The 27,100-nt window shown below is 35.4% G+C and overlaps 2 protein-coding genes across 2 annotated transcripts; both read left to right on the top strand.

Moving 5' to 3' along the window:
• The first annotated feature begins 443 nt into the window (after nucleotides 1-443).
• LOC110784886 (chaperone protein dnaJ A6, chloroplastic) lies at nucleotides 444-10,712 on the top strand. Its single transcript, XM_021989335.2, has 8 exons — nucleotides 444-714; nucleotides 3,025-3,171; nucleotides 3,832-3,973; nucleotides 4,083-4,140; nucleotides 7,157-7,199; nucleotides 8,990-9,038; nucleotides 9,317-9,400; nucleotides 9,482-10,712. Exons 2-8 carry the CDS (start codon nucleotides 3,065-3,067, stop codon nucleotides 10,334-10,336), a joined length of 1,338 nt encoding a protein of 445 aa, XP_021845027.1. The 5' UTR covers nucleotides 444-714; nucleotides 3,025-3,064; the 3' UTR covers nucleotides 10,337-10,712.
• Nucleotides 10,713-15,640: 4,928 nt separating this feature from the next.
• LOC110784882 (uncharacterized) lies at nucleotides 15,641-17,512 on the top strand. Its single transcript, XM_021989333.2, has 2 exons — nucleotides 15,641-15,858; nucleotides 17,109-17,512. Exons 1-2 carry the CDS (start codon nucleotides 15,739-15,741, stop codon nucleotides 17,355-17,357), a joined length of 369 nt encoding a protein of 122 aa, XP_021845025.2. The 5' UTR covers nucleotides 15,641-15,738; the 3' UTR covers nucleotides 17,358-17,512.
• The last annotated feature ends 9,588 nt before the right edge of the window (nucleotides 17,513-27,100 follow it).

The following is a 27,100-nucleotide window of genomic DNA, read 5'->3' on the forward strand; positions in this document are numbered from 1 at the left end:
ATAGTATTCCTCATGTATAGAATGATATCTTTTTTTTAGGAAAATAGAATCAAATCTTTATTGGGTAAAAAGGTAACAAAATAATTTACAATCAATTATTTTATTTTATAATTTTTTTATATCTAAAAGAGAGGCCAATCAATGAGTGACATTTGTCATCACCACATTGATTTCCTCTCTTTTAATATAATATATAGATTACATAGTCAACGTTAAAATATGAATAATAACAAACTAAAAATATTACAATTTTTATGGAACGGGTAATTATTTAACCAGTTGTCGAAAACTACAAGAGCTCACACCGAATGTTCTTGTTATCAACTATAATTGCCCTGTATCCTTCCACAACATCAAATTGTACACAAATAAAAAGTCCATGAAAATTCTCGAATGACCCATTTTAGAAGCATACACACACTCACTTTGTCACACAACAACATAGGCAAAATTGTAGGTGGCTACTTGTTTCAGTGTTGACTGTTGTTGTGTTAAGTGTTAACATTCGCGAAAAGAAAACCTCATTTTTCTCTCAAATTCTCGACTCTTTCACAACCTCACGCTTCATATACTTTCTCTCTCTCTCCTCATCGCCAACCCCGTCTTTCTTCCTTCCTTCCTCCACTCACTATCTTTATCTCTCCTCCGGCGCCCGCCATACGACGTTGTCGGCCGGCGTGGTTCTGCCATCGGAGTTCGGTGTTCGTAGTTAAGGTAATCTTTCTCTCTCTTATTCCACATTCTTATATTAATTTATTTGTTTGGGTGTATTTATGGTAATTTTAATTTGATTCTGTTGTTTGCTTATTGTATGAAATTATGATTTAAATGGGTGATTATTTGTTGCTTTAGCACTAGATGAAATTAGGTATTTGATGAATCATAGTGTGGGAAAATGTTTGTTGAATGGAATTGCGGAATTGGAGTCTGAATCTACAGAAATTCAGTTTATGTTTGTATGGGGATTGTTTAAATTGAGTCGAAACGAAAAATGAAAGGAAAATAAGTCGAAATTAATGGTTAGTTTGTTGCTTCACTATGTTTTTGCCTTTTTAGGAAGTGCAAATAATGATGACTTCATTTGGTATAAACTAAGGAGTTATTTTGGAATGTCGGATTACTCGGAAACGTTCCGGGATACACGTTGAGTTTGATTTTCCGACTTCTGAGGCTGGTTTCGCTGCTCATTGGGAGCCATCGAAATGAGAAAATGAGCAAGAAAATAGCCTTGGATACATCTAGCCTATATGTGTCCAGAAACACCTAAGAATTTGTGGAGTTGCTGGCTTCTGAAGCAGGTTCAATGTGGATTTCTCAATTTCCTTCCGATGAACAAAAGCTTGATAAGGTTCTGAAATCTGATGATTTTTCTAGAGTGATACACGGTTACTCCTCACTTGGAAAATTTGGGGGGAAAAGGTGTTTTGTATTGTGTTAGTGTGGCAGTTTTAGCATACCTTTATAACGAGAAGAATTGCGTTGTTTTTTCCCGGTAATGGGCTGTGGCAGGCTGATTCTATTCTTCTTTGCCGTCGGTAATGAAAAATTTGAGTAAAATTATAAATAGGTTGGTTAAGAGATATGATAATGGTCATCTTTGGAGGAACGGATTTTGTGACTTATGTGGATGATGAATTGCATTGCTCGTGTCCGTTTGGGTTAGAATGACGTATGTTGGTTCTAAGAAGTTCATTGTCAAGTGGACTCGGTCTCGGACAACTTTTTCAAGTGCCCACAACATGGTTTGGATTCTTGGGGATATTTCATTTTAAAAACGTAAAGAGCTTTCATCAAGGGCCAAGTCTGGTATCTCAGTAACATAGGAAATGAGTTGTGGTATACTTTTATGCCGTCTGTTGGTGGTTAGACATTACTTGCATATTTGGGCAGTTTAGCTGTTAGTAATTGTCTTAGAGAAGAAATATCTTTATCATATCTAGCATTTGAGGTAGATGGTGAACATAGTTAACTCTGGAAAACACGTGTAACTTTCCAAAAATAAAATGGAAAAATTGGACATGGGGTACATTGTATAAGATCATGAAAGTGGGAACCATGTCAAGCACCTTTTAAATCCCAAAATCTAGTGTCGTCAGCCTTTTAAGCCCGTAGTGTGATAGTTTTGAAAGAACCTTGGCAGTGGAAGTCTGTTCAGTTCTTCCCTTATGCTCTTGTTATCTTTTTCCTTTATGAGAATGCCCATGTGGTCCGGACTATTCTATCGCTTATCTTTGTTTAGTCTTTGAAGTTAATAACAATAGTTGTAGATGTAAGTGCAATACTTGCCTGAGTTCTAATATGTTTGATAGTAGATATTGTTAAGGTGTTAGCCTTCTGTTTCTGAGATGCAAGATAACTTTTTTTCTTTTGTTGGTAACTTGGTATCTGCTCCTTAATAAATTGCGTGGTTTCTTTTGGAACAGAGAATATAAATGTTTCTGAAGTGTTAACTTATATAATCTGGAAGTGTATAGGGCAGAAAAGTGTCAGTTTTTATATAATATCGGAGTATTAAAAAAAAGGAGTAAAAATGTGTAAGTGGAACAGAGAATATGAATGTTTAAAGTGTGAACGAATAATCTGGAAGTGGATAGGGGAGAAAATTGTCAGTTCTTATATAATTCCGGAGTATTAAAAAAAAAAAGTTAAAATGTGTAAGTACAAAAAAAAAAAAAGGGTCTTCCAAACTTGTGCAAGTACAAAAAAAAAAAGGGTCTTCCAAAGAGGGATTTCTTCCATTTTGATTTTGGTACGAAGGGAGTATCATGTTATTAAAACCGCACTTATGTAGCCAGATAAAATTTGAGACAATTATGAGCTGTATAATTGCAAAATCTGGAGTGTCCGATTGCAGTCAAGAGAGTAGCAATATGTTATAAATCTTCTGACAGATTGGTTTTCAATGATGAATCAATTGGCCCCTTGTCTCAACTGTTTTACTCTTTTCTTTTGAGGGGGAAGGGGTGGATGGGGTTCAGTTATTTGTGCTATTTATGACTGCAATTAACCATCAGAAAATTGCAGGGTCCTTGAGCAGTATTTTTTGTCAGCTTTGGCAAATTAAATGGCGATTTCACCTTGTGGAACCACATGGGCATCTCAATGGGGCGTCCGCCCCCTACTTATGTCAAGACATTCTTTGGAGAGTAAATTTGCAACATCTCCAAGTTGGTGAGAATGCAGCTCCTAATTTGTTTTTAGCAATGTTTATTCCTCAGCCAATTTTTCTTTGTTTTCAAATTTTCACTAAGAATTATCAGTGTTAGTGGCTACGTTTATTTTCTTTTTGTTATGATATTTGAATTCTAAATAGGAGGCATAGTTGTTAAAAAAAAAAACTTGATGGTCTAGGCATTTACAATTTCATATGTTCACATCATATGCCAAACTTGAACATCTTTTAAAGATGCATTACACTTGAAAATTTGAAAGATTTTCCATGTCTAAATTAACCATTGAATTTTCAATGGACATGGGCCCCTTATTTTCGTATATGATTCATAAGATGTGGAATCGTGGGTTAGAAGTGAGTCCTTAGGTGAATAAAGAGGTAGGGATATGTGTGCAGGTGATTAGATGCAATTTGGTAATAGTGATCCCACAGCCAGTTCACATCAGGGATGCACCTTTACATTTTTTTTCTCTCAGAAAAACCCTTCTCCCTCTTTTACAGGGAGCTTTTTAGTGTCCCTTATTTTTGGGTGTGCCACCTTCTTGTTCGTTTGCTAGAAGTTGGGTAAAGGCGTGTCTGATTCTGGTTCAAGTACACGACCTAATCTTAATTTTGTACTTTAATATTACATTTATGCTGTGTTATCGTTGTGTTTGCAGTGGACCAAGCAAGATAAGAGCAATTCAATCCCTGAGCTCGAGCATTTTTTCCCCTGAACCTGTGCATTTGTTATTTAATGTGAGTTCAGCTCGAAGTCCATGCTATAAAAGGGGTTGCCGTTTCATTGTTAGGGCTGAGTCTGTGAGTATCTCATTCCACTTTCTGTATTCCATGCCTCCTTTGCGAATAAATGTCTTATTCATTGTCATTTCATGAGTGTGTACATAATGCTAATAGTTGCAATGCACAGGACTTCTACTCGGTCCTAGGAGTATCACGAAATGCCAGCAAAGCAGAAATAAAAAGCGGTGAGTTGCAGTTCAGTAAGGTGGCAATTTGTGATTTGTTAAAATTTGTACTCTTAAGCATGATTTGTGCTGTGAAATTATATAGTCGTATTGTCATGTAATTATGACAATCATTGAGATGTGAAACTCTGGTTATACAGAATGTGTAGTAGCATATCAAATGATTTGCAAGGTCAGTTTCGGAAATGACATGTGAACATCAAATCTTTTATTCGGTATCGCAGAAACTGGAAGTATACTGAATACCATTTGGAAACCAAAAATAAAAATTTGATATCTGCCAAAATCTTTCCCCCCTCTTTTTGATGAGTAATAGAGCTATATTAGGGAGGAATCAAGGGGTCTCATCCATATACATAGGGGGGGGGGGGGGGGGTTCAAAGACCTAGAGCCACCAAGCTATGAACACGAAGCAAGCAAAATCAAAGATCGTCAAGCAACATATACTATTACCTGAACTCACAGGACCAATAATTCTGGTTAACTGTAATATATGATATGGTTTAGGGTTGAAATATTTGTGACTCAAACTTGACAGGTAACTGAAATAATAGACTAAAAAGTTAATTGATCCCGGTTTCGCACAGATGCACACCTTAATTGTACTCATGCTTCAGAACTGAGATTGAATACAAGGGGCTGAACTCTTGTAAGAGGATGCTATGGGGTTCCTTAAGTAACACCTTCCTGATTCTTAGCTTAGGAGACCGGAAATGCAGGGAATGGGACTGCTACTATTTTAACAAAGTATCCTGCAACTAGTTATCAGATTTGTCATAATCTTTAGGGTTATTGAAACAGTTGAGTTCATACATTCTGTGCTTGGCAGATAGATTGTATAGGGAAAGCTTAAGCCTTGGATGCAAAGTCTTATGTTTGGGGATTGTCGTGGTATGGAGTTGAAACTTTTGAAGACATGAGTCAAATATAGTGGGTATGGGCTTCTTATAAAAAATAATGGGAAGTGGGCTACAGACCATTTTCTCAATGGGCTCCTTTTGTTCGACAGGTTCATTTTGTTTTGTAGTGAATGCTTCCTGCTGTACATCTCTCCCTATCTTTTGTAAAGTTCTCCTCTGAGGAAAGAAGATTGTGAGATAGAATATTCTGGAAATCCTGTCATAGACTCATAGTGCCATGTGAAAGGCACTGTCTTCTAAATATGTAGGTGATATGAAACAAAGAGTTTATACAGTCAAGGTTTATCATCAGATCTTTAGTTTGATGTGAAAACCTTAGAAATTATACGGTAAAGTAATCATTTTGTTGGAGTTAGAAATAGGAGTTCTGGGGTGGTGAGGACTAAGGAGGTCAAGGAGGGCTCATTTGATAATTGGTAGTCTCTTCATCTGGTTTAAGCTGCTCATGAAGGATGTACCTTTTTTTATACTGTCAATTACTCTTGGTGCATGATGTCCTTCCCTCTTAACTCTAAAGAAGTGATTCTTTGAAAGATGGCAACTTTGATGAAAGTAGGATTTCCTAAGAAAGTCAGCAGACACTTGTTCGCAGTCAAGTCGTAGCAGATATTTTTTTGCAACCTTGCAGGCGCCAAGAAATAGCCACATTTCTTTTTCTTGTGATCTGGATTAGTTATTTCTTGGGTAAGGAGGTTGTTTCTTCAAAATAGGAGGCCATCTAACATTTCTTTGTGGATGAACCTAGATCAAGAGATAACAAGATCCAAGAGCAAGTAGGGCTTTGTTTTTTTTACCTTGTTTAGTAAAGATTTGAGGAATAATAAGTTCGGTTAAGGGCCATTAAGTTTAGATTAGGATTTTTTTGGTGAAATGAATGAACTAAGTTTATGGTTAGGACCTGCTCTGTCCTGTCCAGTCCACTCCGCAACAGAGCTGTTGGGCTATTGGGCTTCACTCGATTGTGTTTTTCCAACTTTTTTTGTAACTATGATCCTGGCAGTTGCCACCTACCCAATCTGTTCGTGATGCATAATGGGTATCCTTTCTATATTTTGGAAGGACGAGGGGTAGGGGAGGGGGTCCCTGAACTATGTTTTTTTTGGGGGGGGAGGGGAGGGGGGTTCCCTGAACTGTTTTCTGTTTCTATTAGTACTTATCTTTTTTCCGATCTTATTTTACTCTGTAATAGTTTATGGTTAGGTAGCAACTACCAAGCTTTCCTAAATTATTCCACATTTTATTATTAATTATCTTTTTTCTCGATCTAATATGGTTGCAATTGTGGCTTGAAGTTTCATTTCACAAGACAAGCAAATTGGAATGATTGGCAGTTTGGTTGAATATAGGAATTAGTATTTCATAAGAAGTTGTTTCCCCATCTAATTCCGTTGTTGAGGAAGTATGATTGTTTTGTTGATCTCAAGTAAGCAACTTCCTCCATTTTGTGGGTGTGAAACTTCCCTTACTGTGATTTTGTCAGCCACTAAATCCACAGTTTACAACTTCCCAGGTTTTTATATGTCAACCAAACAGGCATTTAGTTGTTTGGGGTCGTGTTCATTCCTATTTTTTTTAGTGCTGTTAGAAGGCTCAACAGTGCCAGATGCCAGGTAGTCTTATTTTTGGTACCTGTGTTTTCAGCTTTCTTGTAAACTGTGATTTATAAGTATTTACACCAAACAGCTTTTCATTGTGCTATGCATCTTGGTATGAGTTGGAGTTGCTCTCCACTTTTAGGATCTTAGTTAAGTTTTCCCTAACAAAAGATCACCCCAGAGTTCCAGACCTATAAGTCTAAAACTAGATGGAATAGAATGAAAGACAAAATGCCATGAAGCCACTGTCATTGTTCCTTGTTGACCTAGTTTTTTTTAAGTGCTGTTAGGACACTTGGGAGGTTCAAGAGTGCCAGATAAGTTTTCATGTTTTGTATTGAGGGTCTTGCAAGGAGATTTTTACAATACTGAGGCGTTATTATCCTAGTTTCATCTTGTAATCTTATTCTGTTATGGTGTTCTATGTTTATACTCGTCTACTTTTTCGCTGAAGAGTTGCATTACTTTCCCCGTAAGGAACTAATGTTGTTTTGTGTTCAGCTTATCGGAAGCTTGCAAGGACTAACCATCCTGATGTTAACAAGTGAGTTTGTTCTTTCCATCTATTATTTTCTTCGCTCGCATTTGATTTTACTATGATTGCAGGTTATTTAATTAGTGACGTTTGAGTATCTGCCCAGAGTTTAGGTTTCTCTGTGTGTGCCAGCAACTCAGCGTGTGTGCAGTTGCTATTTTGGATGCTAATCTGATGTTACTGATTCAGCTATAATCATCATTTTTCATATTGTATTGTTGTCAGTAGTTGAAAGACTGGTTTAGCCTTGTGCCCATAAAGTTGTTCACTTGAACTATTCAAATGATATTAGTGGAAGTAAATCGGCGTTCTTTTAAAATATTTCACAAGGGGCTTCCTTACTGATTGCATTTCTTGCTCTGAACCTTCAGAAATCAGGGCTCCCAAGTAAGCACTTGGTTGTTTAGTCCGTAGGAGTACAGGTGAATTTTGTTGTAACTTCCTGTCTGATGTGGTAAGAGACCCAACGGCCTTCAGCAAGTTGCTTTGGCCAGTCTCGTGCTCATTGAGAAAATGTGATTACCAATGCTTCTTGAAAAGGCTATGGCAGCAGCTAGCAGCCTGCACCTTCTTATGTCTGCTCTTTACTTTGGCGAAGTCCTTAATTAGTATATTAATGTGGAGTAAGGGACCCTCATGAAAGAAGTTAAATTATGTATACAAGCAGGGACAATAGAATGAAAATGTGACTTAGATTAGATGCTAGCAAGGGAAACTGCCTATTAGACAAATGATAAAGGACATAGCATATTGAAGTAAATTGCCCCCTAGTATGTTGTGTTTTCTTTTATGGCATTTGGCCTTTCATAAATGGAGTACAGGACCTTGTAACTTTGTAATTCTGATGGTGTTACATGATTTGTGATGGGGCAATGGTATTTAACTGAGAAGACCAACCTTAGTGCAAATTATGAATGGTACTTTCCTTTTGGCAATAAAATTTCTTCAGTTGCCAGAAAAAATAGAATGGTACTTGCAGAAGTCGTGAGACGGAGACGAGTTTGGACTTGAAGCGTCCTTGAATGTCTCTTTAGACATTGAAGTTGGATCTTTAGCACATTGATGCTGATAGCCACCTAATTGTGTCAAAAAAGGTCTGAATTCTATTGGCCTATCTCGAGAGTTCAGTACCTTGTGAGTTTGGAGGTGTTAAACAGGGGCCTGTGAGGCTGTGATGGGAAGTGATGTCTCAGTCCCAGTGAGAAGGCCAATTCAACATAATGACGAACAGGACTTGCTATAACTGTGGAATTGAGACTAGTTTGGACTTTGAAGCATCCTTATATGTCTTTTTAAATGATTGAGAATTGGGATTACTGGTGGAAAGCACATATTATTTTCTGTAAGCATCTCACGCTAAGCAAAATGCTTACTTAATGACGATTTGATCCATACTGTTGCTGATATATGTCACCATTTAATGACAAGATCAGGGCTTAAATCCTTTAGATGCTGACGTACCTCAATGATCTTGCATTCTTTGTGAGCTTTGGTTGTGCAGACGTACTTATTCTGATCCTTACTCCTATAGGAAATATATAGACATCTCCAGAAGCTCCTTGTGGAGTTTTACTTTTTTTGTTTTCTTACCAAGGATATTACTCATACCCTGGTTTGTGGTTCAATCCTTATGTCATGTTTAAATGTTTGTTTCTCCTAGTAAACTGTTTAAATCTCAACTAATACTTCGTATTTTATTTCAAGTCTCATTTCAGGTGTTCTTTTCTTGCAAGTTTATCTTGTACCTGTGAGCTATGTACAAACATTAATTTTGTTTTCCTGCTTTGTTCTTACTGTAGAGAACCTGGAGCAGAGCAGAAATTCAAAGATATTAGCAATGCTTATGAGGTACTTATGTCTACTCCTGCATTAATTTATTTTGCTGCCCTTCATTTGTATTAAGAGATTTGCTGATCTCAAAAGGCACAGCCCCTGTGTAGGAAAACCCCAGCTATTTAGACTGGTTACTGGGCATTTACCCAAAAGGATATAACAATATAATTTCCAAGCATTAGGTTAGGGTCTTAGGGGCAATGAAAATGGAACCCCCAGCCTCGCGGTTGCTAGATGAGAGCTCCACCATTGTTACAATCTCCCAGTTAGCTGACAGGTAATCACATGTGTAGGTCTTGTCAGATGATGAGAAACGGTCTATATATGACAGATATGGGGAGGCTGGACTTAAAGGAGCTGCAAGTGGTGGCCCTGGGGTAAGTGATATTTTAACCATATACTCTTAATATTTTAGAGGTAGTGAGTCCTTGGTTTGAAAATTTTACTACTTCTGACAGGATTTCACCAACCCCTTTGATCTATTCGAGTCTATATTTGACCTGGGTGGAATGGGAGGAATGGGGGGAATGGGAGGAAGAGGCGCTAGAAACAGGGCCACAGAAGGGGAAGACCAGGTTTACAATCTGGTGCTGAACTTTAAAGAAGCCATTTTCGGCATTGAGAAGGATATTGATATTAATCGTCTAGAAACTTGTGGTACCTGCAATGGATCAGGTGCCAAACCTGGTACACAGCCAACTAAATGCAGCACTTGTGGCGGCCAAGGACAGGTTATCTCTGCAGCACGTACTCCTCTCGGTGTGTTCCAACAAGTCTCCACTTGCTCTTCCTGTGGTGGGACCGGGGAAAATTCGACTCCTTGTAATACCTGTAGTGGTGACGGACGGATGAGAAAATCAAAGCGTATTAGCTTGAAGGTTCCTGCTGGTGTTGATGCCGGTAGCCGGCTTAGAGTTCGAGGAGAAGGTAACGCTGGAAGGAGAGGTGGGCCCCCTGGAGACCTCTTTGTGGTCATTGATGTCATCCCTGATCCAGTGTTGAAACGGGACGATACAAATATTCTCTTCTCCTGCAAGATTTCTTACATTGATGCCATCCTCGGAACAACAACGAAGGTCCCAACTGTGGACGGGACTGTAGATCTGAAAATACCGTCTGGCACACAACCTGGGACGACTTTGGTGATGGCTAAGAAAGGTGTGCCATTGTTGAACAAGCCCAACATTAGAGGAGATCAGTTGGTGAGAGTGCAAGTTGAAATTCCAAAACGGCTAAGTGATGACGAAAAGAAGCTTGTTGAGGAACTTGCTAATCTAAATAAAACCAAGGCCACCGCCAACAGTAGAAGATAGCCCAACAGATAATTTAGGAAAGGTATTATCCTGTGTTGATGGTGTTTTTGCTTGGTCTATCTCTTGAAACCCATAAATTTCTCCCCTTGCCCCAGTTCTTATTAGGAATAGGGTTATTTCCTGAAGCAGACTTTGTTGTATGTATTACACAACTTTTGAAGAAGGGAAACGACTTAGGTATTATTTTTCTCATCTTCGTTATCGTATTTGTCACAGCTTGTTGTTTCCAATTTTTTGAGTTTGCTGGGAAAATTTGTAAATCATTGGTGCAATTAGCAATTTAGACACTGGTGTAAGGTTATTTTTGAGCAAATAACAGTAGTGAATGTTTACGATTTATACTTGATTTTGGAAGCGATTAACATGTTTTCATCCATTTCAATTTATATTAGCTAATTATCAGTTTCCTGAACTTCCCAAAATGCTGCTTAAAACCCCTGTATGTGGTGGGAGTTAATAAAATTGGTAAGCCTCTTGAGATGAATTAGATAACATCTGAAAAGAGTGTGTTCAGAAAAGTTGTGAGTTCTCTTAGCTCTTTAAATCTAAAGAAATAATAGAGGATAACCATTTTTTCTCCACCAGTTAAATCCGAAAAAAAGGAGGTATTTTAGAATACCTCTTCTTTGGTGTTAAAGACATTGCTTCTAGAGGAGAGAGAGAGTGGTACTAAGGCTTGATCCCTGGATAAAGAGGTTAGAGTTTACACTCTTAGCCACACTCCACAGGAAACCTGGTAATCTCTTCCTCAACAAAAATAATAATCCTTATTTTTATCTAAAAACAAACCAGTCACTCACAATTTTTCAACATGTTTTTGAGATACATATTTTGGGAAATATGTCTCCATAATGATTTTCAAGCTATAAAATCATTATCCAGGGCCACAATTTCAAAACAAGCAGATACGCATTCATGTATTACTTTTACTTGCTACTCCCTCCGTCTCTTTTTGTTTTTTACGTATTTTATTTCGGTTGTATCATTTTGTTCTTTATATTTCCTTTTATATTATCACATAATGCATTAATATTCTATCAAAATTTGTGTCCAAATATTATTTTAACCAATTAAATTCATTGGACATTAAATATTTCTCCAATTTCCATAATGATTTTCAAGCTATAAAATCATTATCCAGGGCCACAATTTCAAAACAAGCAAATACGCATTCATGTATTACTGACTACTTACTAGGAACCATCTCTACTTTCTAAAAGAAATGAATGTTCTAATTCTGTTATCAATGAGTAAATCCATGAAGAGAAAAACGGGGGTGTTTAGGGATTATTTTATTTTTATTAGTAGCTTCGGAGTCATATCTTAAGATAGGAAATGATTAAAAAAAACAGAAATGATACAGATTTTACTTTATCATCTATTACGAGTATAATTTATATGCGAGGAAAAACATTATCACGTGGTATTTTAATGATGCATACGGAGTACTTCTAAAATACAGTAGTTTGTTTTCAAAAAAAAATTCCTTTTAAGTAAACAAAGATATGGGGTTTTCGATTAACCAACATATATATGTGGGCAATATAAACATAATAACATAAAATATCCGTACAAAAAATAAGATAAAAAAATCAATTCCTCCATAGTACTTGGCCTCCTTTCATTTTTGGTCAGAATCAAGTGAGCAGTTATTTGCTCCACTAAATAACGTTACATGTTATCAATCAGACCCCGCATTTCCCTCTAAGAAATAAGATCGATCTAAATTAAGGTTTAGTTTATTTTGGTAACTTTTGTGTAAGACCGTTTTACCGGAAAGATCACTTTAATTGCTTAACTAATTGGTTTCATTTCTTAACTAATTAGTCTTAGCGTTTAACTAATTAATTCATTGTTTAACTATTTGATTTTAGTGTTTAACTAATTAGTTCTAGTGCTTAACTAATTGATTTCATTCTTTAACTTATATGACACCAATGTGGTCTTTTGTGTAAGACCGCCTTATATAAAAGTTTGTAAGTTTATTTTGACGAATAACATTTTTATTTATATTTTTCCTTATTTTTTTTAGAGGATGAAAAATAAGTTCCCTAAAAATGAAAACCATTTTCCTTTTATAAAAAAGGAATGTCATATTTTTTCCCCTATTCCTTACATTTTTTTTTCTCCCCTTTTAATTATTTATATTCTCTTTTCCATTTCCATTTCCATTCCTTTTACTCTATAATTTTTATGTAAGGAAACAAGTAAAGAGAACCTATTTTACATTTTTGTTTCCTCTTAGATGTTGTTTTCATGAAAATTATTTTTCATTGGAAATGTTTTCTGTTAAAAACCGAAGAATCTAGCAATTTGTACAAGTAGGTCAGCTTTACGTGAGACAGAAATGACGTTCACACGCAATAAACACTCCCATTAATAATTTTTAAACACTGCATTAAATATGAACTCTCAAGGTTCATTTTGGTCCGACACATGCCACATGCCACATGCAAATGAATCTATTTGATTTAATTACTTAGGGGAGTTGCTAATTTATTTGTGACGCAAAAACTAATCTCTCTTTGAGTCTATTCCATACATTATACTCCTATATACTCCGTCGAACGTATAAAAATTGTTAAATACGTTTGATGTTCTCTAACCCTTCAAAACTCTTATGAAACCTATTTTTCTTCAAAGGAATTTAAAATAGGGACAATCGGTTAAGACTCACATGAGAATAAATATATATAATTATATGGTTTGAAATTATTGTATAGTGTATAAATAGGTAACCTTCTACCGTTACATCTGATCGCAAGATCAAGCCTCGGATTAATCTAAATTTCAGACAATCGGTTAAGACTCACATGAGAATAGAATTCTATCGTTTGAAATTATTGAAATGCGCACAAATAGGTAGCCCTCTCCTGCCATATTTGATCGCAAAATCAAGCCTCGAATTGATCTAAATTTCTAAAATAGTACAGGATAATAAAGATCGACTTATACCTTTAGAAAAACCTGAGATAAGCTATTAAGCTTCCTAGTTACGGGTACTAATTTGTTAACATAATGGTAAGCATTGTAATTTCTAACTTCAAGGTTAATTAGCCTATTTATAAAGGGTCTTGCTTGCTAACTTTTTTTTTTTTTTTTTCTTTTCAGAAAAGCCTAACTTGCTAACTTAAGTCGGCTTAATCCGTGCAATGTTCTACTCTAGTAAGATAATTCTTCTTACCTAATAGGGACAAAAATAAATTTTTCCGGTATATGAATGATGATAAATAAATAAATAAATAATAATTAAAAAAACTCAATAGAATTTTCGTATTGTCGGCACAAAACAGATCTGAAATCTGAATTTATTGATCTGGTATTGACGCATTGAATTTATTGATCGAGTAATGTTGGCTTAGCTTATAGTTTTCCGCATTTGCTTACCACACGTGCAACAATTAAGCACCCACGTACAAATGGATTATAAGATTATTGCCAGTCCTTGATCTACTCATTTTTATCGAGTATGTAACCATGCATGTCTAGTGATCGAATCTGGAGAAGGAGAGTTCGATTTACTAAAACATATTTGGCTCATTAACGACGAAACAACACATGTACAAAACTAAGCAAGCTGGTTGTTCACTAAATAAGGGAGTGTTTTGTGTAGTATGAAACATTTTTTTGGGAAAACGAATTTCCTCGATCATTTTTCATTATTTGTTTTGGAAAGTGGTGGAAATTAAAATAATTTTAATGATTGAAAATAACTATCTCAAAAGTGGAAAACCTTTTCCATCTCGAAGAAGGGAGCACACTTTCCATCCTTACCATCATTTTCCAGTGGCGGTGCCAGGATTCTATGCATAAGGGTTCGGAAATTTCAAACGCATAACAAAATCATACATTATAATCCGAAATTCAATTTACAACTAACAATTTAGTGGTACACTTGTTCTATTACAATAACACTAAAAAAAACTATAACTGAACTCCACGAGTTTTCATTTTCTTGTATTAGAGGTTCATTTTGAGGTGTTGGATGTTCATTTCAAGGTGGTTGAAGTGGTCTTGAATTTGGTAAAAAACAAGCAGAATTTTTTGTGACTTTGACATACGATCTTTTTCCGAAAGAACCTCAATCTAAACCTTCATCTCATGTCCATCTATTCAAAATCATAAATTTTAATTTTAATTCAAAGTTAGCATTTTTTTTACACCAAAATATTCAAAGTTTCAAACCCCAACTCTTTAAATTCATGAATAAATTTGAAAAATGTAATTAGTAAAGAAGAAAGTTACTGGAGTTTCGAAAAAGAGGAAAGCAAAAATAAATAAAATAAAATACACAGAGAATGCATCACGCTACACAAGGGGATCGAACCTTAGACCTTTTGTGTAGGATACCGATCTCAAAACCACTGCAGTACTTGATTTATTTATGATACATTATAGCGGTTTAAAGTATATAACCTGTTTCTCTGTCCAGTAAGGGTTCAGTTGAACCCGCTGAACCCTTACTGGCACCGCCCCTGTCATTTTCTATCTTCCCATCGACTCTCGCCCCATCTACTCCCATTTTCCTTTTTGTTTTTTTACTTTTTTTGAATTTTCATGTAAAGAAACAACAAAGGAAAAAACTAGTTGGAAATTGCACAGTGTTTTTTATTTCAGTCACATCAAACAAAGTCTGATTATAGATTATTCTATCACCATACATTTGTAATAGAATTCTTCCTAAAATGAACTTTATAAGCATCCAATCATGAAGTTGAGCTAGCTTAATTAGAAAGGTTAGTAACTTAAACATTAAACCGTTGAACTAACATGTCATTAGTTAAGTAGATGATTAGTAAAGGTGAACCACTTTGTTTTCCTTTCATGTAGGGCCATTTCTGATTACTCCTATCAACTTCTAATTAAGGATGATAATTTGTCATTGGAATTTCCACCTGCCTATTCCAAATTAATTCTCCATGTTTAAAGGACAACTAAATTATTTATTATTATTACAAAAAATTGACCAACTACCATATACATGTATGCATATAAATATGCTCAATCTTGCCACTTTCTGAGGTCCTTTAATTTCTCTTTCTTCTATGGAGGTACCTCTTTTAAAAATTTCCCTTCTTATCCTAAGCTTTCTTGTTCTTTTTTCTATTTTTAATTGCATTATTATTATTATTACTTCATTTTTAACTTTTCTTTTTCGTAGTAGTTCAAATTATGTTTGTGATTGTTTGCATTAATAAAATGTTCGTTCTATTTTTACCTGAATTTAAAAAACCATATATAATTTATGTTTATTTCTTATTTGCATTATGGATTTGTATAATTTATGTCCTTTTTATAATTTCTTGGATTGGTTGTGCCAAATCTTTGATGGGTTTTATTTTATTTGTTTTTGGGGGCAGAATAGGGAAAGAGGAACAGGGTGGCCACTAGGGCTAGGGAGCATGTACATGAGATTGAGACTGGTGGAGGGTTTACCGGTTGATGTAGCAGATCATACAAGATCATCTTGTTTCCCCTCCAGTAGTTTCTCTTCCTTCTCTTCTTCTAACCTTGATACCGAGGTATATTTTTCTCCCTATCACTTTATCTATTACTATATACTAAAAGAGACACCACACACCCGGAATGATACGTGTCGATTCCTGGTGCGATTTTTTTCCGTCAAAAATCACTTTCCCAAAAAGTGTTTCTGTTTTATTTTATTTTTATTCTCTACATTTTTTTTATAAACTATTTTTGTATTGAAACAAAATTTAGTTTATAAATTATGGCAATAATATATACGACTTAATAATAGTTATTCTAAATTGATAATATTTTAGTCAAATGACTATATTAATAATGGAAAATATATCACTTAATATTTTGGTCAAATTACCATATTAGCATTTTAAATATGCATATTAGATGAATAAATTTAAAGGAACATGTTATAAATGTTATAATTATGCAGTAGTTGGTCGGGGAGATATTCAGTTAAATATTTTGTGAAAAAAATGATCAAAATTCGTGCGTGCACGGGATCTAATCTAGTAGTTTATACAACTATGTGATACGTAATAACTAATAAAGGTTGATTTGTGTATCTAGTTAAGGTGTGTTCTATAATTCTATTCATTTGATTTTCACTTATTTTTTCAAACTAATCTTAATTGAATTTACTAAAACTTTCTTTTGTTATAAATGTACTTTGGTAGCCCTTATTTTTTCCAAATTTTTCTTATTTAAGTTTATCTAAACTTAACTGAACTTATTATAGTATCAACTTTTTTTCTCGAAATGAGTGAAAATAAGGTGAGCAGAGTAAGGCTTAGTTATTTAGTCATCTTTTAATTTTGGGATGAAGCTGATGAAATTTGTAAACAACTACGTAGTACTTGTATTTGTTTTGTCATAATCATTAATTCATTATACACTTTATTATATTTTGGAGGGTTAACATTAGAAAAATATAAATCTAAATCATCATTTTCATATTCAATTATTCATATACTTTCTTTTCTTTCAATTTTTTTTGTACTACTTGCACAATTTCCTTGTAGGTTTGAATCAATTTGTGTTTTCATAATTAATTAAGGATGTGTGAGGGATTGAGAGAGTAACACAACTTCTATTTTGAACTTTCCAAAATTTACCAACTAAACTAGTTGACATTCATAAGTGACATACATGTACAGTTGGTTTGCCTCCAAGGCACTAACAATAACAAACTTTTATATTAACACCATTGCAAGTCCCTCGTTTTAATGTGTAATTGTAATGCAAAAGGATTCTGATTAATTTTGATTGAAATACAACCAATGCAAAGCAGTCAACAGCATCATTCTTCCAAGACAACAACAAGACCTTAGGCCGTATGATCGGATTCAGACAACGCAACAGAAGATCTGATTTATACTCAAGACATACATTCGAGCGTGCCGATACACCAAATACATTGTCTAACAGAAGTCCTTCGGAGCATAGAGATGAATTGGGTATGAAAATGTGCGATGGAATTTGCATTCCTTTATGTCTAGTTGCTAAAATGAGGAAGAACAAAGATGGTTCAAAGAGATGAACTAAATTTTTTTATGGTAGGAAAAACCATAACCAAATACAATTACTTACATTGTATATGCAAACAATAAGATAGATTTCTTTTCATATTATACAAATTAATTAATGTAACTCAAAGTTTGAAATATAGTGATGTTGATATTTGACACTCCCTCAGCTCTTTCTCTTATGTGTAATTCTTATTTGGAATCTTTTTGTGAAAAAAAAAGTTTAAAGTAGAAAGAACAAAAAGAGGCGTAGATTTTACTCCGTTACATGATAGCCCATAGCTAGTCACACATGCACTAGTGATACTACTTTGATATCGGAGAAAAAAAAAATCTTAATCTACTTTGGCTCACTACAAAAAAGAAGAGCAAGGAGGACAATAATTTTAAAGCAAGGAGGACGACTTTTAAATCGTCTTTTGTATAAATAGTCAAATAGGGCGAAATGGGGTCGTCCAATTTCGATACTATCAAAGAGAGCGATGTAAAAGTCGTCTTATCAAATAGTAACAATAAGAGCGAAAACTGCTATGTCGCCCTCTTTGATCAAACAAAGAATGCAACAACTCTAATTGCCCTCTTTCGATAAATCACTTTATGAAAAAATAAAGATTAAAAAAAATTACACACCTAAACAACTAAACTCTCGATTTGATTCCTTGTTAACCCAAACTCCCGAAATGCGGTGAGGAAACCTAAAATCCCAAAGTTATTGTCGGTGCTTTCTCTCTCCTAATCTCCAGTTCTAGTTAATCAAAAGTTGATCGAATTTTCTCAATTTGTTCGTTTCTCAATTAGTAAGCTTCAAGATTTACATCAAAGAGGGCGATATTTTTCGCCCTCTTTGATCTTATATGTTGTAGTGGCTATACGATCCACCAACGCCGGAGTCTATTTTATTGTTTCAATTTGACTTTTAACGTGTAAAATGTCATTTTGGTTTCTTAACAATCAATACAAATTTAGTAAAAGTTATAAGCAGTTGCAGAAACTCATGATTGATGATCCTAATTCGGCAATAAACGCAAAACTAAGATGCACTATACTACTATTGGAACAAACTCGTAAATTTCAAAGGGATCAATACATTAGCAACTGTTGGGGATGCTCCCAAATTGCAACCAAAGTATGAAACCTACACTGCTCTACTAGAGACGAGGAGTCGTATTTTCTCTCTAAACAGGTCAGACACCAGATGGGAGAAGCCCCGAAGGATGATAACTCCCAAGAGAAACCTGAACAAATGGTGTGACTTCCATGATGATCATGGTCACTTGACAGAAGAATGAATTCAGATGAAGGATAACATAGAAGATCTCATCCGACAGGGGTATCTAGCCAAATACCTCGCAGATCATAGGGAGGAGAAGCAAACCAAAAAGAGTCCCAAAGCAAGGCGACAGATCCAAGCCAAAAGTGACTACAAGCAATATTCGGATGAGAAAGGTCCAAATGTTTTCTTCATTAACGGAGGGACAAAATCAACCCATCAGCGCAAAACACACCTCTGAACTTTATGGCACCAAGTCAACTTCAGTGCGATCGCAGACACCCTTCCTATGGTCCCTATGATGAGTTTCTCTGCCGAAGATTGCTGAGTAGTAACCTGCGACCACGAAGATTCCCTCGTGGTGTCGGTAGATATAGCCAATCACACCGTCCACAGGGTCCTGGTCGATGGAGGTAGCTCGGCCAACATACTTTTCAGATGCGCTTTTGACAAGCTTAAAATTGATTCCAGACAATTAGCCAAGGTTAACTTCTCAGATGAAGTTATATGTGTCCGACACTGGAATTCCCGAAAAATTGCGAGGCAACCAAGAGTCAGCTTGCCGATGCAATTATAACGCAGTCAAAACCCAAAATCATTGAGAAGATGACCCGGAGGATGACTCCGTAGAAGAAGGAGTTGACCCTAAAAAAGAGCCAGGAGTAAGCAGAACCAGGCAGGTCCACCCTTATGACATACATTGAGGGCAGAGCTGACAATGGGGAAGCCCAAACGGACACCGAAATGGAAGATATATCCCTTGAATAAGGAGGAGATCCGTCGGGTATCAGAGTCGGCACAGACCTAAAAATCATGATTGTCGATCTACTGAGGGAACATAAAGACATCTTCGCATTCTCGGTAGAGGACATGCTAGGGGTCGACCCTAAAACAGTCACCCACAAGCTGAATGTTCTAGAAGGGTCGAAACCTATCAAGCAGGGGCTACGAAATTACTCAGCAGAAAAGAGTAAAAGTAGTGGCAGAGGAGGTAAAGAAGCTGAAAGACGCAGGGTTCATAGAACCGTGCAAATACCCCGAATGGCTCTCCAATGTGGTCATGGTGAAAAAGCCCAACGGATCATGACGAATGTGTGTAGATTTTACCAACATAAATCAAACATGTCCCAAAGACTGCTACCCCCTCCCACGAATAGACCAACTCGTAGACTCCACCAGTGGTCATGCCCTATTGAAGGAAATAATGCCCTTGGTCCAAGTATGCATATAATGTTAAGTCTAATAAATGCGGTTCAGTATTAATTAACAAGTTAATAATTCAGTGAGATCAAGTGAGCTGAATGCCTAGCTAGAGGCCGCTTCAGTTCAAGTAGAATTAATGATATTAATCCACAGTTTACTCTTGACTGAACCCGTTGGGTCACACAAATAGTACGTAAACGGATCAAGTACGTATTTAATGGCATTAAATACTCCATCTATGGATATTCGGAATCGACGGATCTTGGTTTCAGTGGGAGCTGAGATCGTCAAAGGCAAGTAAATGAATACTCCGGAAACGATGATATTTCCGGAAACGGAAATATGGATCGTATCGGAAATATAAATATTATCCAAGTCGTAGATGTTGCCGAAAACGGAAACATGGTACGTATCGGAAAATATTATTGGAAATGGAAATATTGCCGGAATCGGAAATATTGCCGGAAACGGAAATATTGTCAGAATCGGAAATATTATCGAAATCGGAAAATAATTTCAAAAACGGAAATATTAAATATTTGTTCGAAACGGAAATCAATTCCGGAATCGGAAATATTAAATATTGTTCGTATCGGAAATGAATTCCGGAATCGAGAATTTAATCGGAAGCGTATCGTACGAATTAGCATCGGACGAGGCCTGCCAGACGAAGGCCCAACACGAAGCCGGGCCATCGCCCAGCAAGCCGAAGCGCAACAATCACACGCCAGCCGCGCCAGGCCCAGCGCAAGGCCAGGCCCAACAAGGCATGGCGCGCGCGCGGGCTGATGTTCGTGGGCTGCGAGCAGCGCCAGCTCGTGTGGGCCGCAAGGCCTGCGCGGGTTTGTGCGATGCTCGTGCTCGTGCAACGTTTGTGTTTCAATACAAATCCTAAAGCTAATGGAATTTGTTCTATGATTAAATCCTAATCCTAATAAAGATAGAATTTGTTTAATAGAGTTTTAATAAGATTCTAATTAAATAAATTAGTATCCTAATAGGATTCCAAGTCCTTTTCCATAACTCTATAAATAGGTGCCTAGGGTCACATATTTACATCGAGGATTGAAGTATTCAAAGGTAAGATTTTCAAGCAAAAATCAGCCACAAACACTTGCCCTATTAGCCGAAATTTATAGTACCTTAAGGGCGATTCTAGTTGGTCAAGCTTAAGGCGGATCCGGACGTGCTGTGGACTATCTACGGAGGGACGACACTTGGAGTCCTGAAGACTTGTTCTTGTTCGGTTCGGGCGCAGCTAGGGAGGGCACGCTACAAAGTGTATGGATCTGAATTATGCTAAATGATTATGTGTAAATAATATGTTTCCTGGCTTTATGGTTTTTCCGCATGATTTATGTTTATTCATATGTATCATAACCTAAAAGTGGTATCACGAGCCTCTTATTATTTTCATAATCTAAATTGCATGAACATGGTTAAATTTTACAAATTTGCAAAGAATTAAAGGGGTGATTAATTTTCGTAATTAATTGCAAATTGCGTTTATTTAATTATATGTACGCAGTTTTTCGGCAGTTTCTTCGTTACTCATCCAAATCGAGTGATTTTTGTGCCAATTCCGCATGTAAAAGGCATTCTAAAATTTGGACAAAAAAAATATTTATCGGCAGAACCCAGAATTCCCAAATTCGAAGCCTAACTATGACTTTTCGGAGGTTTAAGTTTTTCGAACGCAAAAGTTTGTAAATTTAAGATGTTAAATTGAATATTTGCGATTCTTGTTGATAAATCTTGAATTTTTGATTGACCTACAGTATATGTTTAACAAGTTTGAATGCCTAGCCTTGTTAATTATACAACCTAATTTGTAATTATGATTAATTTGTTGAAATTCAAAAAATTTAGAATTGATTTGTTTTTCATAATTAATTAATAATTTAATTAGGTACCCATGATTAAAAACCACCATCAAAATTGTTAATTTATGTTAAATTTTAAATTTTTATGACCTAGATTTGAATCCATGTAAATCGGAAATTAATTGATTAATAAATTTTCGATTTTTCGCCCTAAAATTATGAAATAATATGATTTATTAATTTGTCGTTAATTTTAAATTAAAAATTTTAAATTTTTATGAAAACGCTCATAAATGTTGCACGCACAAAGCAAAGGAAGCTACGTGTTACCCTTAAAAGGGGTGTTGTATTATGCGGGCACGCGACGACGAGCAAGGGAGCTCGTCGCCGGTGCGGTACGAATGCAGCGAGCAACCTAGCGCATGGCGCGCGCACGAGGCAAGACAGCCTGTGCGTGTGTGCTGTGTGCTATGGGCGATGGGCGAAGGGCGATGGCGTGGCAGATGGAGAGGCGCGCGCGCGAGGGCGAGAGCTGGGTCGCCCAGCGATCGCTGCTTAGCGCACCAACACGCGATGCGTCGAGGGCTTGCTTGCACGCGAGCGAGCGAGCGCTCCTTCCGTAGCTGCTGCGATGCATGCGGGCAAGCAGGCTGCGCGCAAGTGTGGCTTGGCTTGCTGCGTTTGCGCGTGGCTGCTGCTGCGATGTACCATGGGCCAGCGATTGGTCGTGCGCATGATGGGGCTTGGGCGCAAGCCCAAGTGCTCGTCGTGTTACGATTGACGCGTTTTGAATTTTAATTTCAGATTTTCAGTTCGAAAATAATTTCTATTAATTTTAAAATTAATAATTTAAATTGTTTTCTCGGATTTTAATTTTGAATATTATAATTATTATAAATTTTATTTATACTAATTATTTTACTAAAATTAAACCTTGAATTAATTTAAATTCATTTAATTCAACTGAAAAATAAATTAAATAAAATGGATTCAATTATAAATTTATATGAGCTTTAAATTTTTATTAAATTTGTATGTTTCCGGTTAGACTAGAAATACATTTTTATGTTTAAAATTAGTAAAACATATGAATTTATTGGTTTAAGTGGGAGAAATTTTAGTCATAAACTCTTGATTAGGTCTACAAATCCTTTAAGGTTAAACAACTTGATTAGAATTAATAAGGACTGAATAATTGGTAGATTATTGGTGCCCTTGATTAATTGCTACAAATATTTATGTGATGCATATAATGTGTTTTTACTAAACAATTATGTGGGCCATTCATGCATGATAATGAATGGGTGAATGGTATATATTCTATATGTACTGTTTTGCAGGTTATGAAGTGAATAGTATGGCCCAAATAGGATAGAAAAATGGTCTGCGCACCATTAATTTGAATGTAATTGGTCTAATGCACCAAGTTTGTTTTTCAATTCAAATATGGTCAGCGTACCATCAAATAGTTGTAATTAGTTTAATTATAGCTTATCCTATTTGAATAAAATGGCGCCTCCCACGGTGAAATTCAAGACGAAGTTTCCATCCATTTTCAAGACGGACTTTGAAGTTGAAGCTTCAAGATGAAGTCGGGCCATACTAGATCACATTTATCTTATGCATGCTTTAAGTTATTTATTGTTTTTAAATATGTCTTAAATATGCATGAGATTGTGGCTTGATTATGTTGCATGATTAAGGATTTTAGTTCACTTAAAATCTAACCAACATAGTAAGAGCCTTAAGTTACAAACTTAAAAATTGAGTTAAAAGGTGCCATGCCAAAATAACACTTACTTGGATAACCTTTACATCAATCTAGTAATAGATTACGCTCAGCGAGGTGTTACTTATTGATCCTAAAGGGGTAAGGTACACAAATAATTGTGTGTACATGTTAGTTTTGGTGAAACTCAACGATATAAGTAAGGAGTCCTTTTATGTCGTGGAAAAATCGATAGGTTTACCTAATAAGTTCTTAGACGTACCTATCAACCAAGAATAGTTTCTAGACTATTAGCAAAAGGCTTTTACTTACCCAAAAGATTTTAGAATTGAGTCTAAATACATAATGTGCTTAATTCTTCAATGGTTTTAGGGTCTTGGAATCATTTTATTCACACCTGCCGGAACAATAAAATCGAATAAAATGCCAATAACTTGTTTAAATTGCATGATTGCTTTAATTTTCAAGTTATTACTCACGACAAATGTTTAGACTTTGCATGCTTCAATGTATGTTTTAATTATTGTTTATAATTAAATATCTTGCACTTCAATAAATCCTTTTAGAAAGGTAATAGTAAATTTCCTCGATTGGTAGTGAATCCAAGAACGATTCACGGAAATGAGAGAAAATGAGCAATTTAAAATGTACGTTTCTTTTAACGACTTTTATGGTTGTTTTCGAGTATCAAAGTCGAATGGCGAACCGATTGGTGCTTGTAGATTCAAAATACAATGTAGTTTTGAGATCATAAAGCATTGAGTTTAAACGCTCAGCCTTACCAATGGTGAACAACCTAATATCTTTGTCCATTTAATTCTCGAATGAGTCTAGTCCCTAGACATTCGAATAGATCGATGCTTAGAGAACTTTAGAAGCTTCTGGTAAGATCATCTAGTTGAAACTTAATATTCAACAAAAAATGGTAAAAACTTTGTTGGAGTGACATTGGACATGTCTAACAAGTATAAAAGTCAACACTAGCTAGAGAATTCAATTCTTAAGACTATAAGAAAGGATACAAGAATTAGGAAAACAAGGAACAAATGAAAGGAATTTACGATTCCGTTTCTACCTATAAGTTTATGTTTAAAGAGAAGTGACCTAGAAATCAAACTTCCTTATGATACCGCTTGAGGTTTTTACTTCGGTAGTAACTCAAACAATGGAAGTTAGGCTAAACTATTGACCTACAAGTGGGAAATGAAGCATGGCAATGCTACATTAGTTGTAGGGTCATCTAGTTTGTTTTAAGTCCTTTCAAAGGCTGTAACTTAATGGCTATTTTGTTCCATAATCAGCATACCTAAATTTCTGCTTCAAACACAGAAAGACTCACATTAAAGAAAATCAAAAACAATGTTTGTTTGTTTATTTGAATAAAATGGTCAAATACGGGTTGAGTCAATATGCTTGATTAAAAACAAACAACTCTTTAACAATAAAAACTTTACTAGGTTCAAATCAACCCCTTGATTTGAGTTCCACTAATCTTTGGCATTGTTGCTTAGACCATATCAACAAGTTAACATTCATAAGCTCTATTTCGATGGACTTTTGAAAGTTGATTGATTTCTAGATCAATTCAAGACAAGCTAGTCTTACTTGTTGAAAGTAACAAAATATATGAACTATTGTTAGAACACCTAGACAATAGAGTTCAAAGCTAAAGAAAGATTTTATGACTTTATTATTTTTTTACATGGTTTTGAGTGAATATGGATTTATTTACTCAAAGTGATATAAGTTTGAATTTGTTTGGCTAGTTCAAAGATTCAGAAGTATAAAATCACCACTTGGGAGAAATCATAAAGATATAGGTTAGATCATGACGATGATTACTTTAAAGACCAAAAATGATCATTAATGATTGTGTGTAGTAATTTTCACGATCTAGCTCCATAAGATATGGCATATCTAAGTTGGAATGGTCGAAGTCAATAGTACTTGATCCGATCGATACTGATTCATAAAGACTTTTCCTATAATTTCTAAACAAAATGCTCAACTACCACTAAACTAAACCAAATTCGTCAAAGCTATTGAAAAGTAATTTCAGAATATCTTTTCGATAATATATATCTAGAGAGTTGCCAAACTCAGTGGGAGCTTAGTGTTTGTTATTCGACAAACTAAGGCCCAAGTATATATATATGTTTCATTGTGATTTATTCAAATGAGACACAAGGGTATTGTTTCTACCATAAATTTTTGAGAACATAATGTTTGTTTTCTCGAAATGATGTCCTTTTGGAGATTCGTTTCCAAAATGACAAGTGGGAGAAAATAGACCTCGAAAGTCTTCGAGGTGAACAACAAACATAAACGGACATTCCGGAGGCTTTTCGAAGTTCTTTAGAAAATCCGAACACGTATTCTTTAAAGACTTTAGAAGTGGCTTTTAAAGAATAGACATCTCTTAGAAGACTTTACAAGTGCTTCAAGGAGAACAGAATATTCAAAAGACTAACAAGTGGCTATTGATATTCTATTGTTTGATGTTCTATACCCTAGTAGGCATGGAGTTCAAATCACTGAAGCTATGCAATTCTTCTATTAGATAGTGAAGAAACATGGAGTTCAGGTGACTGAAGCTATGCGATTCTTCTATTAGATAGTGAAGAAACCTACAACTTGCAGTCAAACTATTATCATGTAGATTAATGAGTTTGTGACTTGTAAGAAAGCTATGATGAAACCCAGATTCCCTAAAATGGTTAGAGTCCATATATAGACTCAATGTTTTAAATGGTTAGAGGCCATAAAACATACTCAATGGTTTGATGACAAAATTGAAATTTTGTTGATTTGCAACAATGGGTTAACACCTATTGGTTGCAAATTGGTTTTAAGGATAAAAACCATCAAACATGGAATTGTGTTCACAACACAAAGCTAGATTAGTTGCTAAAGGTTACAAGAAAATTCATGGCATGGATTGTGTTGAAACCTCATGCATAATCGTAATGCTCAAGTCTATAAATCAAGCAATGATTGCATATTGGTACATATGGCAATTGGATGACAAAACGTATTCCTCAATCAAATGTTGGAAGAAACTATGTACATAGTATGGCATAGGATTTGTGGATCCAAATAATGCTTGAAATGAATCCTAGCTTATGAAATCTAAATACAGATTTGAGCAACAATTGGGAATTGGAATTGTATTTTAGTGAAGCTAATAATTATTTTAGTTTCATAAAATGTACATGATTCTTATAGATATATAAGAAGTTTAGTGGGATTACATAAAACTTAATTGGTCCTATGTGTATCACACACATATATTGTGAAATAACATTCAAATACTAATGACTTAGATTTGAAATTATTCATCAATGACGGACCAAGGCGAAACGTAGTGCATACTGGGTATTAAGATCTATTTACAATGATCTTATGATATTGTTTTAGATTAAGTAATGGCATTTACTAAATCAAACACGAAAGACTCCATTGGAGATATTCGACCCATATGAATAAATCTAAGTAATGAATGTTTGAACTATGTATAAGCATTTACCAAGTTAAACATCAAATGATCTAAGTGAGATTCTTAACCTATATTATATGTCAAAGAATTAAGCTGGATTTAGTATCTACTGAAACTAGAATGAGCTAAAGTTACATGAATAGAATTTAATTGGGAATTATTCTGCAAAAGAATTTATCATGTATGATATAATATGAGGATCGCCAAAAACGTATCGTATGGCTTTAGGCACGACG

Source organism: Spinacia oleracea, chromosome 6 (genome assembly GCF_020520425.1).
Source record: "Spinacia oleracea cultivar Varoflay chromosome 6, BTI_SOV_V1, whole genome shotgun sequence".
In the NCBI taxonomy this organism is placed as follows: Eukaryota; Viridiplantae; Streptophyta; class Magnoliopsida; order Caryophyllales; family Amaranthaceae; genus Spinacia; species Spinacia oleracea.

Excerpts from the sequence above, each read along its gene's own strand:
- LOC110784886 (XM_021989335.2), top strand. The coding sequence starts at position 3,065 with ATGGCGATTTCACCTTGTGGAACCACATGGGCATCTCAATGGGGCGTC. Across the intron at positions 9,039-9,316 it reads ATATTAGCAATGCTTATGAG|GTCTTGTCAGATGATGAGAA; the intron begins GTACTTATGTCT and ends TCACATGTGTAG. Across the intron at positions 9,401-9,481 it reads CTGCAAGTGGTGGCCCTGGG|GATTTCACCAACCCCTTTGA; the intron begins GTAAGTGATATT and ends TACTTCTGACAG.
- LOC110784882 (XM_021989333.2), top strand. The coding sequence starts at position 15,739 with ATGTACATGAGATTGAGACTGGTGGAGGGTTTACCGGTTGATGTAGCA. Across the intron at positions 15,859-17,108 it reads CTTCTAACCTTGATACCGAG|TCAACAGCATCATTCTTCCA; the intron begins GTATATTTTTCT and ends AATGCAAAGCAG.